Source organism: Lissotriton helveticus, chromosome 12 (genome assembly GCF_964261635.1).
Source record: "Lissotriton helveticus chromosome 12, aLisHel1.1, whole genome shotgun sequence".
Classification (NCBI taxonomy): domain Eukaryota; kingdom Metazoa; phylum Chordata; class Amphibia; order Caudata; family Salamandridae; genus Lissotriton; species Lissotriton helveticus.
Genome location: NC_136073.1, coordinates 702,553,713 through 702,578,253, shown reverse-complemented (window position 1 = coordinate 702,578,253; position 24,541 = coordinate 702,553,713). Strand labels below are relative to the sequence as shown.

The 24,541-nt window shown below is 43.8% G+C and overlaps 1 protein-coding gene across 2 annotated transcripts in view; it reads left to right on the top strand.

Moving 5' to 3' along the window:
- The window catches only part of PEAR1 (platelet endothelial aggregation receptor 1), a 376,148-nt gene extending 356,197 nt beyond the window's left edge, over positions 1-19,951 (top strand). Inside the window, exons 20-24 of one of the 2 annotated variants that reach the window (XM_078671558.1) lie at positions 3,788-3,903; positions 11,441-11,567; positions 12,459-12,521; positions 14,828-15,040; positions 17,576-19,951. In XM_078671558.1, the coding sequence (XP_078527684.1) occupies positions 3,788-3,903; positions 11,441-11,567; positions 12,459-12,521; positions 14,828-15,040; positions 17,576-17,739 (683 nt within the window). In that variant the 3' untranslated portion in view covers positions 17,740-19,951. The remainder of the gene's footprint in view (positions 1-3,787; positions 3,904-11,440; positions 11,568-12,458; positions 12,522-14,827; positions 15,041-17,575) is intronic. The other variant, XM_078671559.1, reaches the window with a different exon arrangement.
- Positions 19,952-24,541: the final 4,590 nt, after the last annotated feature.

Here is a 24,541-nt window from a genome sequence, read left to right as displayed (position 1 = left end):
ACACCGACCCCAAGGCCACCCTTAGAGGAACGCTCATCTACAGACCCCCGGGCCCACGCACACAATTCAGCGACACCATCGCCGACCTCATCAGCCCGCACGCCCTAGCCTCACCAGAATACATCCTCCTTGGAGACCTGAACTTCCACCTGGAGAAAAACAGCGACAACAACACCACCACCCTGCTCGCCAACCTCCCCAACCTCGGACACAAGCAACTGGTGAACACCCCCTCCCACATCGCTGGCCACACGCTAGACCCCATCTTCTCCGCGAGCAACCACGTATCCTTCAGCCACTCCGCCGGACTACACTGGACCGACAACAGATGCATCCACTTCACCTTCGAAAAGAATACAGCCCACCACCGCACGCAACAAACCCCCTGCAGATGCTGGAACAAAAGCACCGCAGACCAGCTCCACTCATCGCTGAGCCAGAACCCGCCAGCCGACACCGCCGACACCAACGACGCAGCCCACAACCTGGCACAGTGGATCACCAACTGCGCCGACGACCTCGCACCACTGAAGAACCCCCCAAGCAGGACCGGCAACAGGAAAACGTCATGGTTAAAAAAATCTAAGAAATCCTGCAGATCCCTCGAAAATACCTGGCGCCACAAACGAACCACAGAAAACATGACAGCCCTCAAGATCGCCACCCGCGAACACCACCAGCTGATCCGCACCACCAAAAGGACATCATTCAAAGAGCGATTAGACAACAACACCCACAACAGCAAAGAACTCTTCAACATCGTCAAAGAGCTCTCCAACCCCAGCGCCAGCAACAACGACATCACACCGTCACAAGAACTCTGCAACTCCCTCGCCACGTTCTTTCACCGAAAGATCGCAAATATACACGACCGCTTCGGACCCCAGACTCCGCCTCCACTCACCAAACCAGCAACCCCCACCACCACCCTCAGCGCCTGGACCCCCATCAGCACTGAAGACACCACTAACGTCATGAACTTCATCCACTCCGGCTCCCCCTCGGACCCTTGCCCCCATCATATCTTCAACAAAGCCAACACCATCATCGCACCCCATCTCCGGAATGTCATAAACAGCTCATTCACGTCAGCCGCCTTCCCCGAGAGCTGGAAGAAAACAGAAATCAACACCCTGCTGAAAAAACCCACAGCGGACCCCAAAGACCTCAAGAACTTCCTCCCCCATCTCTCTTCTCCCCTTCCGGACCAAAGTCATCGAGAAGACGTCAATAAACAGCTGACTGCCTTCCTCGAGACAAACAACTCGCTCGACCATCCCAGTCCGGATTTCGAGCCTACCACAGCACCGAGACTGCCCTCATCGCGGCCACCGACGACATCAGGACCCTGATGGACAATGGAGAAACAACCGCCCTCATCCTCCTGGACCTCTCAGCAGCCTTCGATACTGTATGCCATCGCACCCTAATAACCCACCTCTTCAACACTGGGATCCGAGGAAAGGCCCTGGACTGGATCACCTCGTTCCTCTCCGACAGAACCCAGAGAGTCCGTCTCCCTCCCTTCCGCTCAGAAGCCACCGAGATCATTTGCGGCGTACCCCAAGGCTCCTCGCTCAGCCCAACCCTCTTCAATATCTACATGAGCCCCCTCACCGCTATCAACATCATATCCTACGCCGACGACACCCAACTGATACTCTCCCTCACCAAAGACCCAGCCACCGCCAAAACCAACCTACAGGAAGGAATGAAAGATGTCGCAGAATGGATGAAGCTCAGCTGCCTGAAGCTGAACTCAGAGAAGACGGAGGTCCTCATCCTCGGACAATCCCCATCCATCTGGGACTACTCCTGGTGGCCCTCAGCACTGGGCTCCGCACCGACACCATTGGACCACGCACGCAACCTGGGATTCATCCTGTACTCCTCCCTCACGATGACCAAACAAGTCAACGCCGTCTCGTCATCATGCTTCAACACCCTGCGCATGCTCCGAAAGATCTTCCGGTGGATCCCCACCAAAACCAGAAAGACGGTCACACAGGCCCTCGTCACCAGCCGACTGGACCACGGAAACGCCCTATACGCAGGGACCACTGTCAAACTTCAGAAACAACTACAACGCATACAAAACGCCTCCGCACGACTAATCCTCGACATCCCTCGCCACAGCCACATATCCGCCCACCTGGGAAACCTGCACTGGCTCCCATCAACAAGAGGATCACATTCAGGCTCCTCACCCACTCACACAAAGCACTCCACGACATGGGCCCCGAATACCTCAACAACTACCTATCGTTCTACACTCCCACCCGCCAGCTCCAATTCGCCAGCCTCGCCACCGTCCCACGGATTCGCAGAACCACCGCCGGAGGAAGATCGTTCTCCTACCTGGCAGCCAAAACATGGAACTCCCTCCCTGCACACCTACGAATGACCCAGGACCACCTCACCTTCAGGAAACACCTCAAGACCTGACTTTTCGAGCAGTAGCAGCACCCCCCCGCCAGCGCCTTGAGACCCTCACAGGTGAGTAGCGCGCTCTATAAATGTCTTTGATTGATTGATTGATTGGCACCAGGTCTCAGAGGCCCGAGTGCCCACTGGGCATGATTTTTAAGATATTTCACAGTTCAGTCAATGGCTAGCAGGTCCATTTGCTTCCTTGCACTAGGGCGTAGCACACAGTGGCTACGCCGCTGCCACAGAGCTGACTTCATTTATGTTATACAGTATTTCACTTCTTCTGCTTGAGCGCTTCCATTAATTGCTAGAGGAAACTTCTTCAAAAGACCCCAGGTCTTTCCGCGTGGCCTGCCCCACCTCCTTTTCTGCATGTTCTTCGTTCCTGTTTTCAGGCCATTCCTTGTCTACAGTATACTGCACTCTTCTCAGTTAATAACTCATCCTCCTTCACTAAATATCATTTGTCCTCACCTTTTCCTACACAACACAATACTTTTTCTCCCACTTAATCAAGGTTATTTCATCGAAAACCACACAGTTCCTTGCCCACGCCTTTTTCACCATTAAAATGTATGTATCTACTACAGCGCGACTTGCTGCTGAGCGGCAACTTATCACCCTGTCCATAGAGTAAAGATTCAGCTCCTAAAACAACTGGATAATAATCTTAAAGACAGAGACACTTTTATTGCTAGACCCTTTTAAACATAATTACTTCAATGAGGTGGACAAGCTCAGATGGTTTTGTACATTGCCTTTGGTTGTGGCGGAAAGCTGCAAGTCAACTATGGAATCAAGGCAACCTTCTCCTGGCCATGGACTTGTATCTTCATTAAAGCACACCTCCTTTAATAAACCACTTGACAAGTTACAGTCTGTTCAGAATCACTAGCACATCTGCAAATCTTCCCTTAATCATATGAGCCACCCAATCTCTTGGATTACCCATAAAGATGGAACTGATAAAGACAACTTTCCCATACATGGATCCAACAAAAAACTGCCCTAGACAATTCCATTAGCTCTCAGGCATCATATGTAGCTTTTTATCTTTTATCTCCACTATGATACTCAAATGGGGAACTTGGTGTTCATACAGCCCCTGGGCGTTGCTAATATAATTGATCCCACCTTCTTGCCAACTCTTTATGGAAATCAAACTTTCCAAATGGAATTTGGAGTGCCTCTTTCGGTCTTCTAAACTTTCAGGCATACAATAGTTTCTATTTCAAGTAAACAAAATAACATCCTCAATGTTCCTCAACAAAATTCACAGCAAACAATATGTATTATGCAATTCTTAAACAGGAGCAGTGTCACCAGACTTAGCGTATATTTGTTATTCTCGTTTCAGATGTTCCTCCCAGTTACATGCATTACTACTCCAACCCGAGTTACCATACTCTGTCACAGTGCGGTGGCGCTCCTCCCCCCGTTCCCAACAACCAGGAGCGGGGGAACTCCGTCAAAGTAAGTATTTGTGTACATGTGGAATAACTAAATGGTCTCTTATCATGAAGGTAAATGCACTGGACTTTTCAAGACTTGTCTTCTGATTGGTATTGCTAGTGCCAGAGATAGATGTGTTGGTAATAATCTGTTGACTGCGCAACCAATGTAAATATACCCCGGCATATTGTCTTCATCCTACAAGTATGGTTGTCCCTTGCTGGACAAAGGCATTTGACCCACCCTGTAGAGAAGGTGGGAAAGGAGATCAAGAGCAGCACAAATCACAAAAGTTTCATGAGCACCTTCATTCCTCTAATCCTACGGGTCTGTGAATGTGGCATTTAAATCTTAGAAATAATTGGCTTTTCTTGAAGGTACCACATACATGTGGGGAATTGGAATAAGTCCTGCTTGGGAGGTCTTTAAATGGTACTTGTGGAATTAATACATTTCCGAGATCGATCATTGGTGTATTTATAATTTTCTCTAATCTCTTTAAATAGTAGTTAGACCTTGTCTCAGAGGGTTTATGATACAACTGAACAGGTAGTTGAAATCAGTGCCTTATTGTACCAAGAGCACTTACTGGTGAATAGTATGTTTTTATATATTTAAAACATATTAATTGAGAGATTGCTTTTTTCCTTTGTAGAGAAGAACGTTAAAAAGCAAGTAACAAGAAATTAACATTAGCTTGATTCAACAAAACAGAAAGGTCTTGACGTTTATGTATTATTGAGTGGACTGTTGTGATAGGACATTCAGCTGGATATATTATTGTACTAGGCGATCTTAGAACTGTCGGAACAGCTAGTTTACATTAATACTTTAATAAATACATCTACAAATTAAGTGCCAGATGTACGAACCCTTTTGCACTCACTAACACTACAGCTTGGAATTGGGTCATCAAAAATATTTGTTGTTCATGTATAAAACTCATTTTAGGTTTTGGAAAAGTTTTACTTAACTTTTAAAAAATAAAACTCTTTTTTTGAAGTGGTTCTCTCCTTTAAGCAATTTGAACTGCTTTTTCATTAAAAAAAAATCCTTTGTTTAAAATCAAACACAGACATGGTGGTCTGCTCACCTTTTCAAGTCACCATCCCCGTGATGCTGACCAATCAGAATGAGTCACAAATTGTAACCAACCTAATTGATATTAATTAGATAGGTCAGACAGTGACCCACTCCAATTCCTTATTACTTCATAGATTGAGTCACGAACTAGGTTTCTAATTACAAAGAGGAACCACCTTTTGCAACCAGAATAATAGGACATGTTGACCTAAATTCTGTGATCAGATGGATTTATATTAAGGGAGATCAGAAAACTCTGAATTGAGTTAGATGGGTTTGCATTGAATTGCCCAAATGCAGTCATGGGGATATCACAACTTGAAGGCTTGCAGGAAACTTTACAAATGCCGTGAAGTCTAATTTTGTCTGAGGGGAGTTATCAAGTTGACCTACAACTTTGACGGGGGAGGGACTGAAGATTAAGTAGTAGAATGATCCTCATGGCTAGTGAAAGTCTTGGAATGAAGAAAGGTGAAGACGTAAAACAAGATTCACTGCAACCAAGAGAACAATTGAAGGAAAGAGAATGCTGTGGTGCAGGAATGTGATGATGTATGGAGCCTGCTGAGATTAGGTAGGGGAAAGCAATGTGAGTTTATGAAGAAGTTGCAAGATTGTGAGGAAGCAAGAGTGAGATGTTGGTGGAACTGTCAAGTCAATGGAAGGATTATGAGTTTGGGTGAAGAATGAGGACAATTACATGCTGTTTGTGCTTCATGCTCATTGGTGTATATTTAGGGCTATTATTGTATTGTCCTACATTTAGGGCCTGATTTAGAGTGTTGACGGACAGGGTACTCTGTCAAAACAGTGACGGATTACCCTTTCCCCCAAACTCGGTTCCCCTGCCTGGATTAGAGTCGGCAGAATCTCAGGCTTAATCTTGCAGAATAAAATTTACAACATTAGTGTAAACCTTCCTTTGGTGCTCCGAAAGAGTGCAAGCCATCAGGGGTAAGCCATCTGCCATATTTATAGTGGACATTTGTATGGCTTTTTTTAATGTCTGTCACCACAGGCAATATACTGGCAGTGCGAGTCAGTAAAAATACAATAAATGACCCCCACACCATGGGAGACAATTCCCAGGATGCCAGGACATTAGATTTCGTCTTTTCCAGCATCAAACTCCATATGTAGGAGTATATTTTTGGAAAAGAAAAACTTCTTAATATTTAGTGTAAGCATCCATCACCAAGAATAGACACAGACAAAACATTTAAATGCTTTGTTTAAAACACCATAATGGTGGTTCATACAAACCCAGAGAGTTCACTGCTGGACCAACGGTTCTAAATTTGGCAGGCAGCGTAAAGGCAAGATTTCATCTGCCGTCTTGACTGGCTTTTCTTTGTTTGCCCAAGTCTAAAATGGTCCCTCTGCTTGCTGTCCTTTGTATCGTGTATATCTCACGCCACCCTGATGTTTCTCATTACTATGTTATTATTTTTACATTCATGTAGTCACTTTTATTCTTTACTATTTTACTTACTCTGACTGCTGTGGTGGGTGAAGTGTCATTACTATGTTCCTTGCTATGAAGTGAATGAGGACGTGTTGTGATGTCACTTATTGATTGGTACAGAATTATACTGTGCCATCTTAGAATTCTCTGCTTTATTTTGTCCTAGAGTGGTTGTTGGTTATTGCTTGCTATGATGATAGGAGGCTGGTGGTACAGCTATTGTACTTGAATACAAAGCTAACATTATCTACTCATGAGCTTTCATCATTGCGCGTCATCACTCACGAAGCAATCAGTCAACCCAATGTTCAATCCAGATAGCAAGAACGAGATAAAGACCAAGATGTATCTGCCTCAAGGTCATGCTGAGATGGATTTTTTTCAAAGTAGGAAGTTAAAAACTTCTACGAAACACTAATCAGGTGTATAAAAGACTGAAGAAGGTCAGTATGCAAATAAGTGGAATGGTCATTATTGAAAGTTACCTAACACCACTTGCACTCAATAAAATAGACACAGAACTGATTAGCCTAAAGTAATAGTAAGGCCTTGAAACATATATGCAGTGTAAGACTTTTCAATCTTAATTCTACTCTACTCAACACTGAAGAAGAAAGTTGGTTTTAAAGTCTAGAAAGCGTCTGTTTCTTTCTAAAATGTGGTCTTTGGTATTTGTGCCAATATCTTGAAAAATCTGTTTATGTATCTACCTCAAAGAATTTTACACATTTAAATGTGTCCTACATTTTGGTATCAAGGAATAAAATAATAGCAATTCAAAGAAAATATAGACCAAGAGTGAATACTTTTTGAATGGAACAAAATACAGGGCTTGCAGTAAAGCATTTGTAAAGTTAAATAAACACTGATAGCCTTAAGACTATTTTTTGTTCCTTGGTAGCTCTGTGACGGATCCTATATTTTAAACATAAATTTTTTGTATATTTTGGTTGTATTAAGTAATTGAAAGAAATTGTTTAAAGAAATATATTTCAGGGGAGAAGATTAAATCCATCGTTTTCCTCTTCAGTAAAAGAGTAAGTAGCTCCTCTCTGAGCTTCACCTGCTACCAGAACATACAGTATCCCAAAATGTACACTGTGCAAAGAATTAAATGGAGCCAAACAGGTACAAACATTTTCATAAATGCAATACAAATATTTTATTATAGAACTCAATTCAAAAGCTAAACAATACAGTGCTTAATTTGAGCCGGTGGATTCAACTTAATTGGTCTCAAGTGCTCGGCACCAGCACTTAAATTGTCGACACTGCACTTATGACAGTTTGCCACGTGGTTGCGCTGCTCATCTAATTAAGAGATGATCATAACAACGGGGTGTTTATGAATGCAATACACATTAAAAATAACTAATACCTGCCTCCCCAACCATTCCTTTATCTTTGGGGACCTGGAATAACCTGAACTGTCGCACTTGCAGGCAAGAGAGATGGTTATTAGTTGTTGTGGCAGCAATGACAAGGGTGATGGGTGGTGCAAGCTGCAGTGGCCCCCTGGTCAGAGCCCTGGCCCTTATTATTTTACAAATGAAGCCCTGCTAGGGCATCTTCCAAGAGACCTGAGGGCTTATTTACAGTTTGGCGGGTTGTGCTCTGTCCTGCTAGTTCTGAAGATGATGTAAGTTAGCTGCCTCTGCAGATTACAGCTTCATGTTTAGAGTTTTCTGCCTCATAGGCGGATAGCTCTGCACAGTCATAGAAGCTACCACCATGACGGTTCCTCTGAAGGCACGGAAGCTTTGCTGTGGAGGTTTCATGTTCAATGAACCAGCACTGCAAATCTTTTTGTTCAACACTCACAACCTACCAAAGTTAATAAGCTTGACTCACTTGGAGAATTTTCGCAGTGTGTGGGGGTCATTTATCCTATTTTCTATTTGAGACCACTAGGCTTTTCCTGGCAGACCCAAAAAGGGAAAATAAATATTGATACAGCGTCTGTCCTCAATAGGGCAGATTGTCTGATGTCCAGTGACTGGAAGCCCAAAGTCAATCAGGCTTTCACTTTAACTTTCTGTTGGTGGAACTTGCGGAGGTTCCATTGGCAGAAACATGTTGGATTCCCTGACTCTATATATAGTAGGGAACCACAGTTTTAGCAGACAGTGTATCCACTGCCTTTGTTGCAAAGCATACTGTATGCCAAACTCTAAATAATCCCTTCAAAACACTATGAAAAGCTTTAGCAAAAGCAATAAAAGGGAACATTTGAATAGTTGTTCTCCACATTCCTAAATGGAATTTCAATAATTTCATTTCAATAAACTGTATTTCGGTCAATATGACCTCAAAAGCACAATCACAATACATACAAGTACATTAAAAAAATTGCATCAAAAGATGGAATGGAATTTCAATTATTAAGATTGGTCATGCAATATTTTTCCAGGTGATATAATGCAATGAGCACAGGGTGTAGCATTACATCCAAATGCTGTCCAGTGAAATCAGTCAACATAAACTGAGAGCTATGGAGAGACATTTTCTCTAAGGAAATGAAGCCTAAACATAGCTCATGTGTAATCTATACTACTATTATAAAGGAAGAACTTTGAACCTTTGAGGCGGGTAAACTCGGGAACCACAGCGCTAATCCACACACCCAATACATTTTTGGAATTGTCAGGGTCTGCAGAGTGACATAGGCAATATACCACAAAAAAATATACGTTCTTTAAAAAATATACGTTAAAAAAAAAGTAGTCCCTTGGAAGTAGCGCCGGCCGTGTGCGCTAACGACGTGCGTGCTGACGTCATCAGGAGCGGCGGACAGGACCTGTGAAATTTGGCGGACTGGAGCAGCCTGAGGTACGTGAAGCACGGGGAGGAGCGGTGAACTTTGGCAGACTGCAGCGGGCCGTGTGCGGCTGATTGGGGGCCCTGAAGGTGGCGGTCTGGAGTGGGCTGAGGAAGGTGAAGCGCGGGGAGGAGCGGTAAACTTAGGCGGACTGGAACGGCCCGTGTGCGGCTGATTGGGGGCCCTGAAGGTGGCGGTTAACTTTGGCGGACTGGAGCGGGCTGAGGAAGGTGAAGTTTGAGGCTGAGGAGCGGCGGCACCCGCAGTGGGCTGACGTAGGTAAGTGTGGGGTTGCAGCGTGGAGCGGACAGGAGCGGGGGGAGGAGCGGGGAAGTTTGAGAGCCTGATTGCTCCCAGACAAGGTCGGGGCGGGCTGCTAATCTAATATATTTAAGTAATGTTAGAATGGGTAAATATACAAAAAACATCTTTGACAGAAAACCATCCACATGTTTCACCCAGCTATGACTAAATGGCCTTATTCGGGACCTGGAAAATGGGACTTTTTTGTCATATTCTTTAATAAAACACATTAGTAACCCAGAAATGTAGGTAGTTGTCATTGATAACATCCATGTCAATGATACTCAATTTCTTTCACAGATATATGATGTGAAAATAATAGTTCTTATTAATGTAAGTCATGTTTGTGTCTAAGAAACTTTAATACATATCTTTGTATTTAACTTCGCTGAGAAAGTAAATTACCTACAGCACAGCTTATTGTTGTTCTTGATAGTTCTCTAAAGGAATATGAGAAAATCAAAGTAAAGTGTGCTTTAGGTAGTAGAGGAGGAGCTGTCAATAAGTTACTTCTCAGATTTTATTTTCATTTAAGCAGCATTCCCTTGGATGTTCCACTGTGTTCCTTTTAGTATTGTAAGTGCAATACTGTGCTTCTTAGAATAATTTATGATATATTCCTCTGCCATTGGTAATACTTGATTTGTACGATCTCTGTTCTCATTGTAGATTTTAGTATGATTATCACATGGATCCTAATAGTGTTGCTCCTACTATGTTTTCTAGTCTGTAAAGTTAATAAATTCTAAGGTATAGTTCCTCTCGCACAAATACGTACTGGGCAAGATATGTTTTTTTTAGATTGTGGAGCTTCATATCTCTTGTGACAAAATAAATATGTGACTTGTCAGAGAATAATCTCCACAGTCCTCCAAGTATAATATCTGATTACCCTTGATGGTTTAGGAGAGGCTACAATCAGAGAAGTCAACATTATGTTAGAAACGTGAAATATTAATAGCTAAACAAATGATGTAGATAGGACAGTGAACAGCTACAGAATTGGGGCACTAATGAATTATGCTAGTCTGGATGTGGTGTAATATGTTCTGGGAGAGCAAGACTCTTACTGAAAGTATCATTGAGGACCTTCATCAGTATAGCACACAAGTCCCCAGATTCTTGTCTACCACATCTATTCTAGTATATTACTTCATTTCTCACAGTCTTGTTTCTCACATTCATTCTAGCATAATACTTGATTGTCCATCCATTCAGCAGGATACAGTGCGCCTGAGTTTAAAGTCTTTTCCAAACCTCATGCTACAATATTTTTTTCCAGAGGTTCTTGCTGTGCCCAAAGGAAATATTTCAGCCGGTGAAAGTAACATCTTTAAATAAGGTCCTTACAGTTGCTAGGCAACCTGACAGATCCAACACCCAACAGAAATTCCCTCTGTAGATTCTAAACCAGATGAAATTCAAAGTTCCATGAGATCTTTGGTTTAAGAGTATTCTAAATAAATGCATTAAAAGAACCCTAATCATAACAGATATCATCTCACCAGCCCCTTATAATATCATTTTAAAATCACCAGACTCTGGTCTACCATACCCGTCTACAATAGTAATTGGTTCTCCACTCTCTAAACTCCCCTGGTCCTGCCAGTATAATACTTCACTACCCAGATTCTAATCCCTCACATCCTCTTCTAACCTATTGCTTAGTTCCCAGATATCATTTTGAGGCATCTCTTCCAGTATAACACTTTTTCTCTTACACTCTTGCCTTCCATGCCCTCTTTTAGTACTATACCTCAATTAAAGTGTACATAATAATGTATTGCCTATGTTCTATTAATCAGTGCTTAGTCTACTGAGAATAATCATGCCTTATAGTAAGGATGGATATAGGTATTGGAACTAATGATGCATAATTTATTTTGCAGAATCAGCTTTTCTCTAATATGAAGAATGTGGAAAGGGAGCGGATGGGCGCCTATGGACTAGACTGTAATGCCACGCTGCCAGCAGACTGGAAACACCAGGGAGCCCCACTGAACCACAAAGATCTAGGCAAGGATCACATGACTTACTTCCAAGTTTACCGTCAATTTCAAGCGTGGAGACTGCGTTCAGAGCTCATTAGAATTAACGTTGCCAAAATGATCCACTGAGGCTGGGAAAAAAATATTTTTCAGTGTATATTTTGGTGTTTTGAACTGGATTTGCTTTTGGTTGACAGATGGTGCATATGGTGTGTCGTTTAGAAATTTTTTCAAAAAGTCCTGAACCTAAAACCTTAGAACTAGCCCATAGAACAAAATGACATGACTTTCATCAGTTTGAACTGACCCAGCTCGATCTTTGCTGGTGCACACAAGATGTTATGTGTTTTGTTTCCTGAATTTCCCTCATTATTGTATTAGAAGAATCATTGAAAATGCTACGAAGCAGCCTCATAGGGAGAACTAAGTAGCAAAAATTATTTTTTAAACTGTAGAGGCTCGCGTCTAAAATGAAATGTTCACATTTCCTTAAATGTTGCACCATTTATTAACTTTCCTCCACCTTAATTTTGATGAATGCCTTAATTATTAGTTTCATGTTTTACACTGCAGTGTTACTCATCTAGCCTTCTCTGCCCTCTACCCTTTGCCTGCCACGCGTCTCCTTCTGGTCATCTGACTCTCCTTATCCCATGCACGGTTTCTTTTGGTCCCACTCCCTTTTGCCACCACGCCTGACTGACACTGTCCACCTTGCTTCCATTCCTACTTCCTGTGCCTCTTCTCCTTCTCTCTGCCCCATCACATGTCACTCTCTTGAGGTAAGAGCACTTCAACCTGCAGAAAATGAATTTAACTGGTTGGAAATTAAGCCCAATGTCTTCTTGTTCATCTTTGCCCTAGGAAGATCAAATAGGCTTAAACGTTTCTTACCTGTTTCTGTTTTGCTTTTTTACAGGAGGACCCAGGGTGGACAGGCGTTATAGCTACAGCAACAGTACAGGAAAATATTACAATAAGGGTAAACTAGTATTTAATAACTGATTGGTGCACACTGAAACGCAAAATATACAGTCACATAAAATATCCTACCTGAAGATCCAAATATTAATCACAAAGATTTTCCCTGTCCCAAAAATCCATTTAGAATGGATCACTGTTTCTATAGAACCTTTTCAATTGTGCCCATGTACGCTAATTACCCACCACACTGGTCTTGTTATCACTGCACACAGCCAGTAGGAGGATATTGACGATGGAAGTGCCAAGCCTGTCATTGTGGTCAAAGCGAGTGTGATATCACTTCCAGTTTCCCAGTATTCTGCTGAATCAATGTCCATGATTGTACCACTTGAGTGAATGGGGGATATCCCCTGCTAAGTCTATGCACAAAATGTCAAAGATCTCACAAACCTTTCACAATTTGCTGGCTTCGCGTGCTGTTGCTTGTGTTGTGGGCAGAAGCACCTTGTGAACCACATTGTAGTTTCCATCGCCTCTTGAAGCAAAGAAAAGTTAAATAAGGCATCAGTTGAGTTTAAAAATCAAATCAATCCATGTTTAGATAACCCTTTTTTGACTAATGTAGCGTAATGTAATAGTCAGAGAATAAAATAGCTTTCAGATACCTAGCCGCTCTTTCTTGAGAAGGTAATGTCGCTCACTCCATTACATCCCCGGCATCTGAAACGGAATCAGTCGGAGCCCATTTACATTGTCCAATAAAAAAGGTAGCCAAACTGAAGTCTTTGAACTCTGAGCACTCTCACTGACAGTTTGGTGCTCCATGGACCCGGTCCCAACAAACTTCTTTTGACCTACATTGCTCATCATTCACTGTAGTATGCTTCATAACTCATGCATATTACAGAGCTTGAGGGTTAGAAGTACTCAAGGGGACCTACTGGGTGTGATGCTGCCGCATGCAGCGATCGACGTCGCTAGTGGCACTCACATGCCATATTGTTCAATAAATGGCTCTACCACTGATAGAGATGAGGTACAACAGGTACAATATAGACGCCAAATGTAAGAAAATAATTACATATTAATGACAACAAAATATGGTTTAGAACACAACCAAACCCAAGGACAGCATATGTGTCCCTGGTTGGACATACGGAAAAAAAGACATACAATCAGTATTTCCATCCTTTTCAAAATTATTCAGTCTGTTGGCTTGTGGAGTTGTCACGGCCATACACTTCTTATGAGATAGTAATTCAAATTAATGTAATCAATGTATTCTTATTTTGCTCTTCAAAGATTACATCAGCTAAAACAGTGTTGACTCAGGGCCTTGTGAGTTTGGCAGTCTTCTTCTGGGACTGCCACTGTAGCAGTCCCAGGAAGACGGCCAAGCCCATGGTGAACCTGCCAGTCAGATTACAAGTTAAATCCAGGGCGGGCGGTGCTGCGGCGATGTTATGGCGGTGGGTATGTGAGGCTCATAGGAGAGCCTTAACAGTAAACTGCCGCTGTGACAACATGTTCATGCACAGTGTGGCATGCACCATGGCATGCATGCCACTGTGCACGAACGTAGGTGCTATTCTAAGGGGGCACAACATATGCCCCTCCCCCGCATGCACCCCCATGGGCAGAATCGCCAAGGGGCCCTGTTAAAACCCCCTTACCAGCATTTCCGCCACTCTTTTCATGGCGGGGCCCCTGCCATGAAATGGGCAGTGTAAATGCAGCTTGCAATATCCTCGAAGGTGCCAGCATTTCCACCACCAGCAAATACAGTCCCTTTCCACACCACCACCGCTGTGGGATCCTGGATCCAGGCAGAGGCGAAGGTCTTGTGGTGGTCCCACTGTCACCATCGTAATACGGTGGTTAGACTGACGGGATGGTGGCCGTCACGACGAGAACGGCAGTCCATGGATCACCATATGCAGAATAAGGCCCTCAGTATTGGTGAGTACAGGTAATCAAGGTAGTATCACATGTTTTGCTCCTAGCCACTGGCTAGAATAATAGTTCTGATTGCTTGATTCATTGGGTAGAGTATTACGTTCACTTCTGTTCTGCAGTGGCAAATGTGAGGTTCCTCACTGCACCCTGAGGGAAGTACCTATGTTCACCTTCAGAAAGCTCATTAGGCATTCAGATCAGGAGCAAACCGTGTTGGCTGTTTTTTTTTACCTATACTCAATAATTCTGAGCCAGGGAAGTTTTCATCGATGTGATCTTAGATGAGGACATGGAGAACTATTTAAAGTTGCTGCCAGTCAAAACTGAACAATCCTTTCCAAAAAAGTGAATTGTCAACACTGGGCACTCTTTTAACCTCAATGTTTCATTATTGCTGTTGTTTTCTAGAATACGTTAATGACATAGCCCTCAGCACCAGTGAATCTTCTCTGAATAGTGAGAACCCCTATGCTACTATCAAGGACCTCCCAGTGTTGATGGGTAAGACGTCGGAGGGAAGCTACATGGAGATGAAGTCACCAGTGAGGCGAGAGATGTCCTACGCGGAGATTGGAATCTTGGACCATCCCAGGAAGAGATCAACAGAACATAAAGAAGAAGGTATCTCAGGGAGCTCAGGCCCAGTGGGCAAGCGAGAATGCGTGAATGAGCAAAAGAGTATCTGTCCGTGCACAGGACCCGCTTCGCAGAGAAGCTATACATGATGTTTATTATTGTCCGATATTTAAGACTTTTTTTATTCATTAAGGTCAGAGTTGTGCCATAGGAAAATCAATGATTCAGAGAATCTTCATGAGCTGGGCTGGGTACTGTGGATGAGCTAGGCTGGGACAACCATGGGTTGAGGAAACCTCACCTCTGGTCACTCCTCCCCTCCTCTTGAATACTCCTGTTGCTTCCTGAGCACATTACTGTCCCTCATGTGCAGCCCCTCCTCAACAATAGTGCACACACATACATCCAGATCTCTTGAACGTCTTCAAGCACTGAACAGCCACCCCTCACCTTGGCTCTGCGTATCATCTTCTATCCCACAATCATTGCACATATCCTTCCGTCACACAAGCGACAAGCCCCCCAACCCACCCACAAGCATTTCCAGACCCACATTGCTTAACCAATGCCATACTAAAACCCCAGCCCAGTACCTCTCTACACTATGCCCATACAATGGAGCTTTGCAATACAGGTGGACCACAAAGTGTCCTACTGTTACCCAAACAGCGAAGCATATAGATAACACCAATCAAAACCTTTCTAAGCATCTCATAAACCTCTCTGCTTATTGGTTAATAGCACTCTGCAGCTACACAAGTGTATATGTTTGTTGTATGTAAGACAACACCTTGTGGCCAATACTCAAACATGTATAAAATCAATTTCAGAAACAAAAATGCTTAGAAGCCCACACGTATAAATACCAAATTCCTTGCTCTGAAGCCAGTTAAAGGAAGAGGGCTTCATGTGAGTAGCTCATGGAGAGCAACTTAGCTAAGCGATGCATTTAGAGAATAAATGCCTAAAGACCACTCTGAAGAAAAGTATCACCCACATGCCGAAGTGATGTGAAGTGCAAGACATGATCCATCACCTAAGGGAAGTTTGTCTGTATTGCACGTTGCCTAAACCTGGGGAAAGACCAGAGGTGGGAGGCTGAACTTTATTGTCACTTTTCCTTTAGAATGAAGCAAGAGTGGGCATGCAGGTCAATAATAGCTCTATGAAGCAAGTGACGGCAGATGCATCACATTTACACTTTTAGTAGAAGATTGCTCTCCATAAAGATCAGAATGGTGTCCTTCTTTTACCTGGTATCTGAACTCAAAACCAGGCACAATGCCTGGACCTAATTGACTAAACATGGCCACTGGTGGTTGTGATGAGCATTCACTCTTTGTTTTAACTATTGTCCTTGATCTGCTGACACAAGTTACCTTTACAGAGCTATCCAGCCACCTCAGTGCGCATGGGACATCAGTTGACCATGTTCCGATGTAGTATGTGTGATGCTAACCTCTGAGAATGACAATGGGCATGATGTGCACTCCTTGAAACCAGATCCAAGGATGTACTATGCGTCCGCAAACGTCAGTACAAATAATCTATCTGATTGGTACCTGCACTTCCTAGACTGGGCATCTGGGGTATGAGTAACAAAGCAATTTAACACCATAAAATGATGGTTTACGCTTCATTTTAGCTCGGTTTTTGAATGATAGCCACCCTTGAACGTATACTCACCAGGTGGAAATGGCTTTACTGCTTTTAAAAGTTTCAACCATGGCTGCGTAGAATTATGCAGCAGTAAACCCCATGCATTGTGTGATAAGTAGGTGAACGAGGCCTGGCTTGCGTGATAAGTTTGAGAATGCACACCTATCTAGCACTTGACCATTCTGATAATGGTTGGGATTTACGTTGGCAAAAGGTTGAAGAAACTCTGGTTTGTTGGCTGCCTGCAAAGATAATACAATGATTGGTTCTACACCACAGACACTTGAAGCCTGCTTCTAGAAAGAGATATATTTTTCCAACAAGCATCACACTCATTGCCTCTTCTTTTTGGATGTCTTTGTTGGAACATCACTGTGCTCCAAATGGCTTTACCAATCTAAAATCACGCAAGTGTAGTTGGGAGCAAGAGTGGGCTCCTGGAGTTGGTACCGTTGCGTGGCCAAAATCCAGAACAGTGCAGTAAAATAAATCGATACACAAAATAATAAGAACCTATACATTTGGCGTTCAAGCAACATCTTTTACTTTTTCTAACCAATAGATGCAATGGACTGACAGAACTCAACAGCTTATAAGCGGTCACTGCACTTTGGGAAGCAAAGCTCTACTGGTATATGGCAAAGGATGTACACAAAATATAACATCACGTATACTGTCCAGCTTAATGCTAAAGGGTTGCACTGCTTGATTGCATCCTCGCTGTGAAACAACTGAATGTCTGTAAAATAACCATGATTAGAAGGAGAACAAATAAGACGGACAGCTTGTGTCATTGCAGGCAGCCTGGCGTTATTCCTTGTATTGACAAGAGCATTAGGATTTTAGAAAAATGCTGATGTTGCCACCTTGAAGGAACTTACTGCCATTGTTGTCTAACTTCCTGCTTTCTTTTTTAATCAGCAGACAGTTGTCGTGGAGCGGACGGGGTCACCTGCAGTCCCGCTCCCAACCTCCCTTCCAACCACTATGACTCTCCGAAGAACAGCCACATTCCCTGCCACTATGATGTCCCTCCAGTGCGGCACTATCCCCCATCTCCTCGTACCAGACGGCTGGACCGGTGAGACCAACAATGGCACACGGGATGTTTTTTGCGCGGTTGAAGGGGCAGGACTGGTTTATCCCAGCAGAAGGACCTCCCTCCTGTGGAATAGAGGAGACCCCTAGCAGCTGCAGAGCAAGGTGGCACCTTTGGCGTGAATAACGCCCTGCTCCTGGTGGCATCTGTAGGCCTCGGAGCACAAGTGTGTAATTCATCCTCCTTTGCTGATCCACCGCTGTGACAACGCAAGAAGAGAAATCCCTCAATCAGAGCAACGCACTATCCCATCTCTGGAGGGTTTGGACGCGCAGTCATGGAAAACGTTCTAGAGCAATTTCTGAACAGGAGGAACCTCCTGGCTGAAACCATTAACAACAAAGATGTGAAATATACATTTTAAATGGTGAGGAAAGAAGACTTTCTTTCAGTGGAGTTTCAAAGTGCCAAAAACTGAATTTAACTGAATACTTAGTCTTTCTTTATACTGATTGGGAAAGATTTTGCAATACTTTCCCCGCACTGTGATTTTTTAGATGGAAGACTGTGTTTAGTTTATAGGACAATGATTTCAAGTCACAGGCTTTTCTTTTCCCGGACAGAAGCATCACAAATGTTGCTCAATGGAACTGACTCTCTGGTTGCCCGCTCTGTCGGATTCTGGACGTCGTGCTTTGATAAACTTTCTGTGCTAAAGCATTATGAGGGTACAGCATTTGCCAAATGTACAATCTTTAGTTCATCCGCTACTATTCGATCACCATTAGAATTAGCAAGCGATCACTCGCTGATTTTGCACTTTACCAAGTTTCACTGATACCGAGGAGCTTGAATGGATGTCAGTGGTCTACGGGGATCAGAAAGACAACAATCCCATGGACTTTGATTTCAGTAACATTGACTCAAGGTGATGTGATCTTTAGCTATGGGTTCCTCTCTGTGATTCTCATATTCACCCGCAAATTGAGAGTTACCTGAGGTGTGATATGATTATAGGTCATTTATTCAGATAAGAGAAATCGTGCCACATCGTTAGCACTTAGAAGGGAGGTTTATGTGAGAAAATAACAGTAAATACATCATTATATGGTTACAGAATGCAAGAATGTATCTGAAATCACAAATTAGAAATGGAACAGAAAACCTTGAGCACTTAGTCCCGCTGATCCTTTTCCTCTGTGTGCCCAATCTATTTTCTTTGCCCACCACCACTGTCTGTTCAATTCAGGATTTATTTTTCTGACAAAGCCATAGATGCCAGACAGGTTTGTATAGACCAGTCATGTATCAATTTCATTATTTAAAGTACTTTGGTCTTTTAAGTGATGATATGATGCCTGTTGTGGCACTTACACGTCTAATATTTTGAGAACCGGCAATTGACCGTAATGAAGTGTGTAATTACTATTCTAACTCCACATGTGGTTTGATAGTAGGTTAGGTTATAAAGCGGACCGAGGCAAATCTAACTGCGCTTTTACTTTTTAGATACACTCGCTTGAAAGTACCTAAACACACTGAGGGGATGGGTCCTCACAACGCACCAGTCCGCACAAAGATAGTATTTGTCTGGTTAAGACAAGGTTACCCACGCTATGAGGAACTAGCTGGTCCCCACAGCGTGGGCTATAAATGCCCAAGCACACATGCATGCACACACACAAACATACACATACACTTTCTACCCTTCTCGCTTTCTCTCTCCTCTCTCTATGTTGGAGCACCTCCATGGCTATCCTTAGTGGGGTAGGACAGTCAAACTGTGAGATATTACACACTTGATTATCATTGTTGCTTACTCAGGCCTTCTATACATACAATTACATTTTGAAAATAATCATTTCACTTTTGTGGAAAATGTCATATGGTAAAGGTGTTAAACTACCTAAATAATGAAACATGCTTAGAGAAATAAGCAGCCATTATCATGCCAGTTACATCACCCCACCAAGGACCCTAAGAAGGCAGGGGAAAAGTGCAGATGTTGGCATTTCAATCAAATTATGCCCCTTAGTTCAAGTGTTCTTTGAGGACTTGGTGGCAGGGGAGAATACGTTTCAGAAATCGCATTACTCCTCCCAACAGATTTGGGCATTGCCAACGTGATCACGCGGATATCACTTTTTGAGACAGGCATCTTTGAATAAAGAAGCCACCTACATGTAGATAGTGTTGAATATTTTGCCTGTACATTGCCGTAAAAAGACACATTTTGCAAATTAAATTTTCAAAAATATGGTGTGCATTTTATTATGTCAGTTTTGTATGTTCTGTATGCATAGTCAGACTCAATTGCGAGCAGTTGACTGATACCTCACAGTTTTGAGTTTTAGTTCCTTTGATTGTAGACAGAAGGCAAAGAAATATTCTGGTCAGAGGTATACATATACAGTGAAGACCAGATGCATGTGGATGGAAAGAATTCTTATTCTAATCGTAGCTAAATCGGTGTATCACTGTATATAGTTTTCCCTTTACTCCATCAATTTTGAGAACAATAACTAGATAAAATAAGCATGGCTAGACATAAAGAATGGTGGGAGGACGGTAAAAACTGTTGATGTGGTTTGTGTGCTGGGGCCAGCGCGTATCTGGTGGAAGATAATCCAACCGATCTACTCTACTCTATATCCCGTCTTCGCCGTATATGATCTGGGATGAACCTGGCAAGTTGGGGTGGGTCAATGCTGACAAATTTATTGGGAAACCACAAGGGTTCTGATGTGCTATTTGGGACAATCCCTTGACTGTCTCCGTAGAAGCGAGGTTGTTGAAAACAACATTATTGTGTAGTCACTTCTCATTGTTCATCTATCAGTCTGTCTGGATTGAGAGATATAAGTATACCAATCATTTTTTTACGTATTTACCATATTCTATCACTTCATTTTTGCATCACGTCCCTTCCAAGCAAATTCGAGTTACATTATTATATATTTAATTTTGTCTGAAACTTACCAGTTACTGAGAACACAAAAATGTCACCATAAAATTAAAGTTTCATTTTTTGATCTATAATCTCAATTCCTCCCAAAGACAAGCTTGTCAGTTTTACAAAAAAGTGATTTTGTCATGGAATGCCAGATTTTCATGTTTAGTAAACAGAAGTTTGGTTCGAAATTTGACTCACAATCTTCACGAAGCATTTACCTACACTATGTCACATATCGAAAGGTTCCACCTTTAAAAACAAATTATTACTATCAGCTAATTCCATGTCTTGTGAAATGGGCAGAAATGTTGGTGACACTTTCATATCCCCCAAACAGGCCACCTAAAGAGAGAGAAACCTGGTATTCCTTGATGTATCAGTCATAGCGAAAGGGGAGGGAGGAGAATCTGGACCCACTATACCTTTCCCGGTGTTTCATATATCTTCTGACTGGCATTGTACTTTGGAATTTGAACCCTGTATTTGTGTATTTGTTGAGTGCCTCCGCAGTGCTCTGGTCTTGTTGAAATGGTATACATAAGACTATAAAACAAACAAAATAGCGTTTTTAAAATAAAACAAAAAACTTCAAAAGTATCTAAAAACTCCCAGAGGTAATCAATTTGTTGTCCAGAATGATCCCACTACATCAACTGGAGGTCACAATTCAGCCAGAGAAGGTCATTTCAAGACAATATGCCAGAGCCGCAAATGCCATGTTAGGCGTTGAGCCGGCAGCACCCCTTCTTACTTGCCTCCCAGGGGGCAGTAGTAACACAGGCTCACTGATCCATGGCTTCCCAAAGGGTCTCCCAACTGGCATCATCCTCAGTGCAGCTATCAGTGAATGGCACGAGAAGGGATCTAGGCACCAGAACCAAGCCATGCACTGAAAGGCTCCCTAGACTTAAGCGCCAGAAATCTGCTTACTGCCGTAATGACCCCGGAAGAGACCTGCCACTGGCACTAAGTGGTTCCAGGGTTACATGGAAGATGCCAGAGGCTGACGGGCATGGAATGCTTGGGGCAGGTCTGGGTCAAAGAGATGACAAAGGAGGCCTCATTCTCTGTTGCTCCTGCGTCACGCCCCCAGCTCTGATTGTCTAACCCTTTGACCAGTGCCACTAAAATCGGAGGTGGGCCCTGGGGGATTCGATGGGGCTCTGTTGCTAGTGATCAAAAAGTACTTGGTACAAGATCTTAAATGCCACGTTCATCCGTGGAGGAGCAATAGACCAGTCTATAAATGTCCTTCCTCCTCCTGTGCTGGTGAGGCTTCCCTCAAACTCTCCCTGGGAAAGCCGCCCATGTTCCCAATGGTGTTTTAGCCCCATAAATGGCTAATGTTAGGACCTGCGAAGACGTAAGTGTGAAAATTAGTGTGAAATACACCCAGAAATCATCATATTTTATTGGAATGTTCTGAAAGAGGTTTTCCACCTAAAAAGTCAAAGATGAGAATAAAAGAAACAAAGTTGAAGATCATTAACAGAGCGAATGTGTTAGCTTCAAAATCTTCCACCAGCAGAAATTGCACCTGTGTAAGGTTAGGCATACAGAAGGAAATGGTGCTTTTCCATAGAGTTATCTTGAGTACTCTGGTGGTTTATTTGAATAAACATAGACAATCATAGCTGATAAATGTTAAACGTATTAATCATTTCTTTATGAATCAGCCCCACACTAACCAAACTTCCATCTCACTTCCTTTGAGAAAATAAAAGTGGGGTGTATGTCTTGACACACAGGCGGTATGTCTTCACAAAAAGTTGCCCCTAAAGTGATTGGAGACAGGGTGTGTACACTACAAAAAAAATCATAAGACACCAAAGAGATCCTGGCTACATTCACATTGGACCTTGGTGTGCAATGGCTGCCAATTTATATCAGGTTTATATTCACAATCATGTACATCACCAACATTTTTTCAGTCCCTCGTGGACTTGCCACTCACACACTTTTGCTGCACTGCTTACTCTATGTCATAAACCCTATGATTGGTCAGTGATCAAGGATACTGTAGAGCCCCTTCTGCCTCTATATGCAGATAGTTGCAGCGAAACTGGCCATAGGCCATGGTCAGGACATGCAAGCACGTTTGGGGGATTTGCTTTCTCACCCAAGTAAGGAAAGTCACAAGACATCTTGTGCACCACCTGACAAGAAATCCCCAGATTACATAACAAACCTCAGATTGTGCACCCACTTGGTGTATATTCCATTATGCTATTGTATTTCTAGTGAACTTGGGTGTGTATCACTAACAGTTACAGAAAGTGATATATAACAAACACAGCAATGGAATTGGCAATGGTGCACAGAAAATGATTTAGCCACGCATAGAAAGACTAAAATCTCTCAGGAACTACGTCATGGGCCAGGTGTTCTTTCAGAGAAGCATAAAAGGAAGTTACATAAATGGAAGACTATACAACCAAAGGTATGGATTCCAAAACCTGGAGCAAAAAGGGAAAAAGAGTAAATTCTACAGCGGTACACAGAAGAGAATGGGAGAGCAGTGTGAATAGCCCGACATCGCCATAGCCATCCCGGACGGATACAAGATCACCCGGAGGGATCGCGTCAACCTGACCGGAGGAGGCATCGCCATCGTCCACAGGAACACCATCCGCATCACGACCAACTCCGACGACACCTTCACCGCCGCTGAGCACCTCCACTTCCAGATACACATGAACCCAAGACCACCCTCAGAGGCACCCTCATCTACAGAATCCCGGCACCATGCACACAATTCAGCGAAGCCATCGCAGACTTCATCAGCCCGCACGCCCTCACCTCCTCTGACTACATCCTCCTAGGGGACCTCAACTTCCACCTGGAGAACAACAAGGACAGCAACACCACCACCCTGCTGGACAACCTCGCCAACCTCGGACTCAAGCAACTGGTGAACACCCCCACCCACTACGCCGGCCACAGGCTTGACCCCATCTTCTCCTCCAGCAAGCACATCTCCTTCAGTCACTCCACCGGACTTCATTGGACTGATCACAGCTGCGTCCACTTCAGCTTCAGGAGAACCACGACCCACCACCACCCGCAACAAGTTCCCCGCAGGAGCTGGAGCAAGATCACCGCCGACCAGCTAACCACCTCCCTCAGCCAGAACCCTCCCGCCAGCGCAACGGACCCCAACGAAGCAGCCCTCATCTTCACTCAGTGGCTCACCAACTGCGCCGATGACCTCGCACCACTGAAGAACCCTCCCAGCAGACCCGGCAGCAAGAAAGCCTCGTGGTTCACCGACGAACTCAAAACATCCAAGAAAAACTGCCGCACCCTTGAAAAGCCTGGCGCTACGACCAGACTACAGAAAACATGACTGCCCTCAAGAACGCCAGCCCCACACACCACCAGCTGATCCGCACCACCAAAAGGACAACATTCAAAGAACGACTGGACAACAACTCCCACAACAGCAAGGAACTCTTCAGTATCGTTAAAGAGCTCTCCAACCCCAGCACCGGAAACAACGACATCACACCCTCGCAAGACCTCTGCGACTCACTTGCCTCATTCTCCCATCGCAAGATCGCCGACATACACAACAGCTTCGGCGCACCAACCACGCACCCAACCACCGAACCAACACCCCCCACCACCCCCCACCACCCCCCTCTGCGCCTGGACCCCGGTCAGCACCGAAGACACCACCCGCACGATGAACACCATCCACTCCGGATCCCTGACCAATCTCTGCCCCCACCACGTCTTCAACAAGGCCGACTCCATAATCGCACCCCAACTCCGGGACATCATCAACATCTCCTTCAACACCGCCACCTTCCCGGAGAGCTGGAAGCATGCCGAGCTCAGCGCCCTTGTAAAGAAACCAACAGCGGACCCCACCGACCTCAAGAACTTCCGCCCC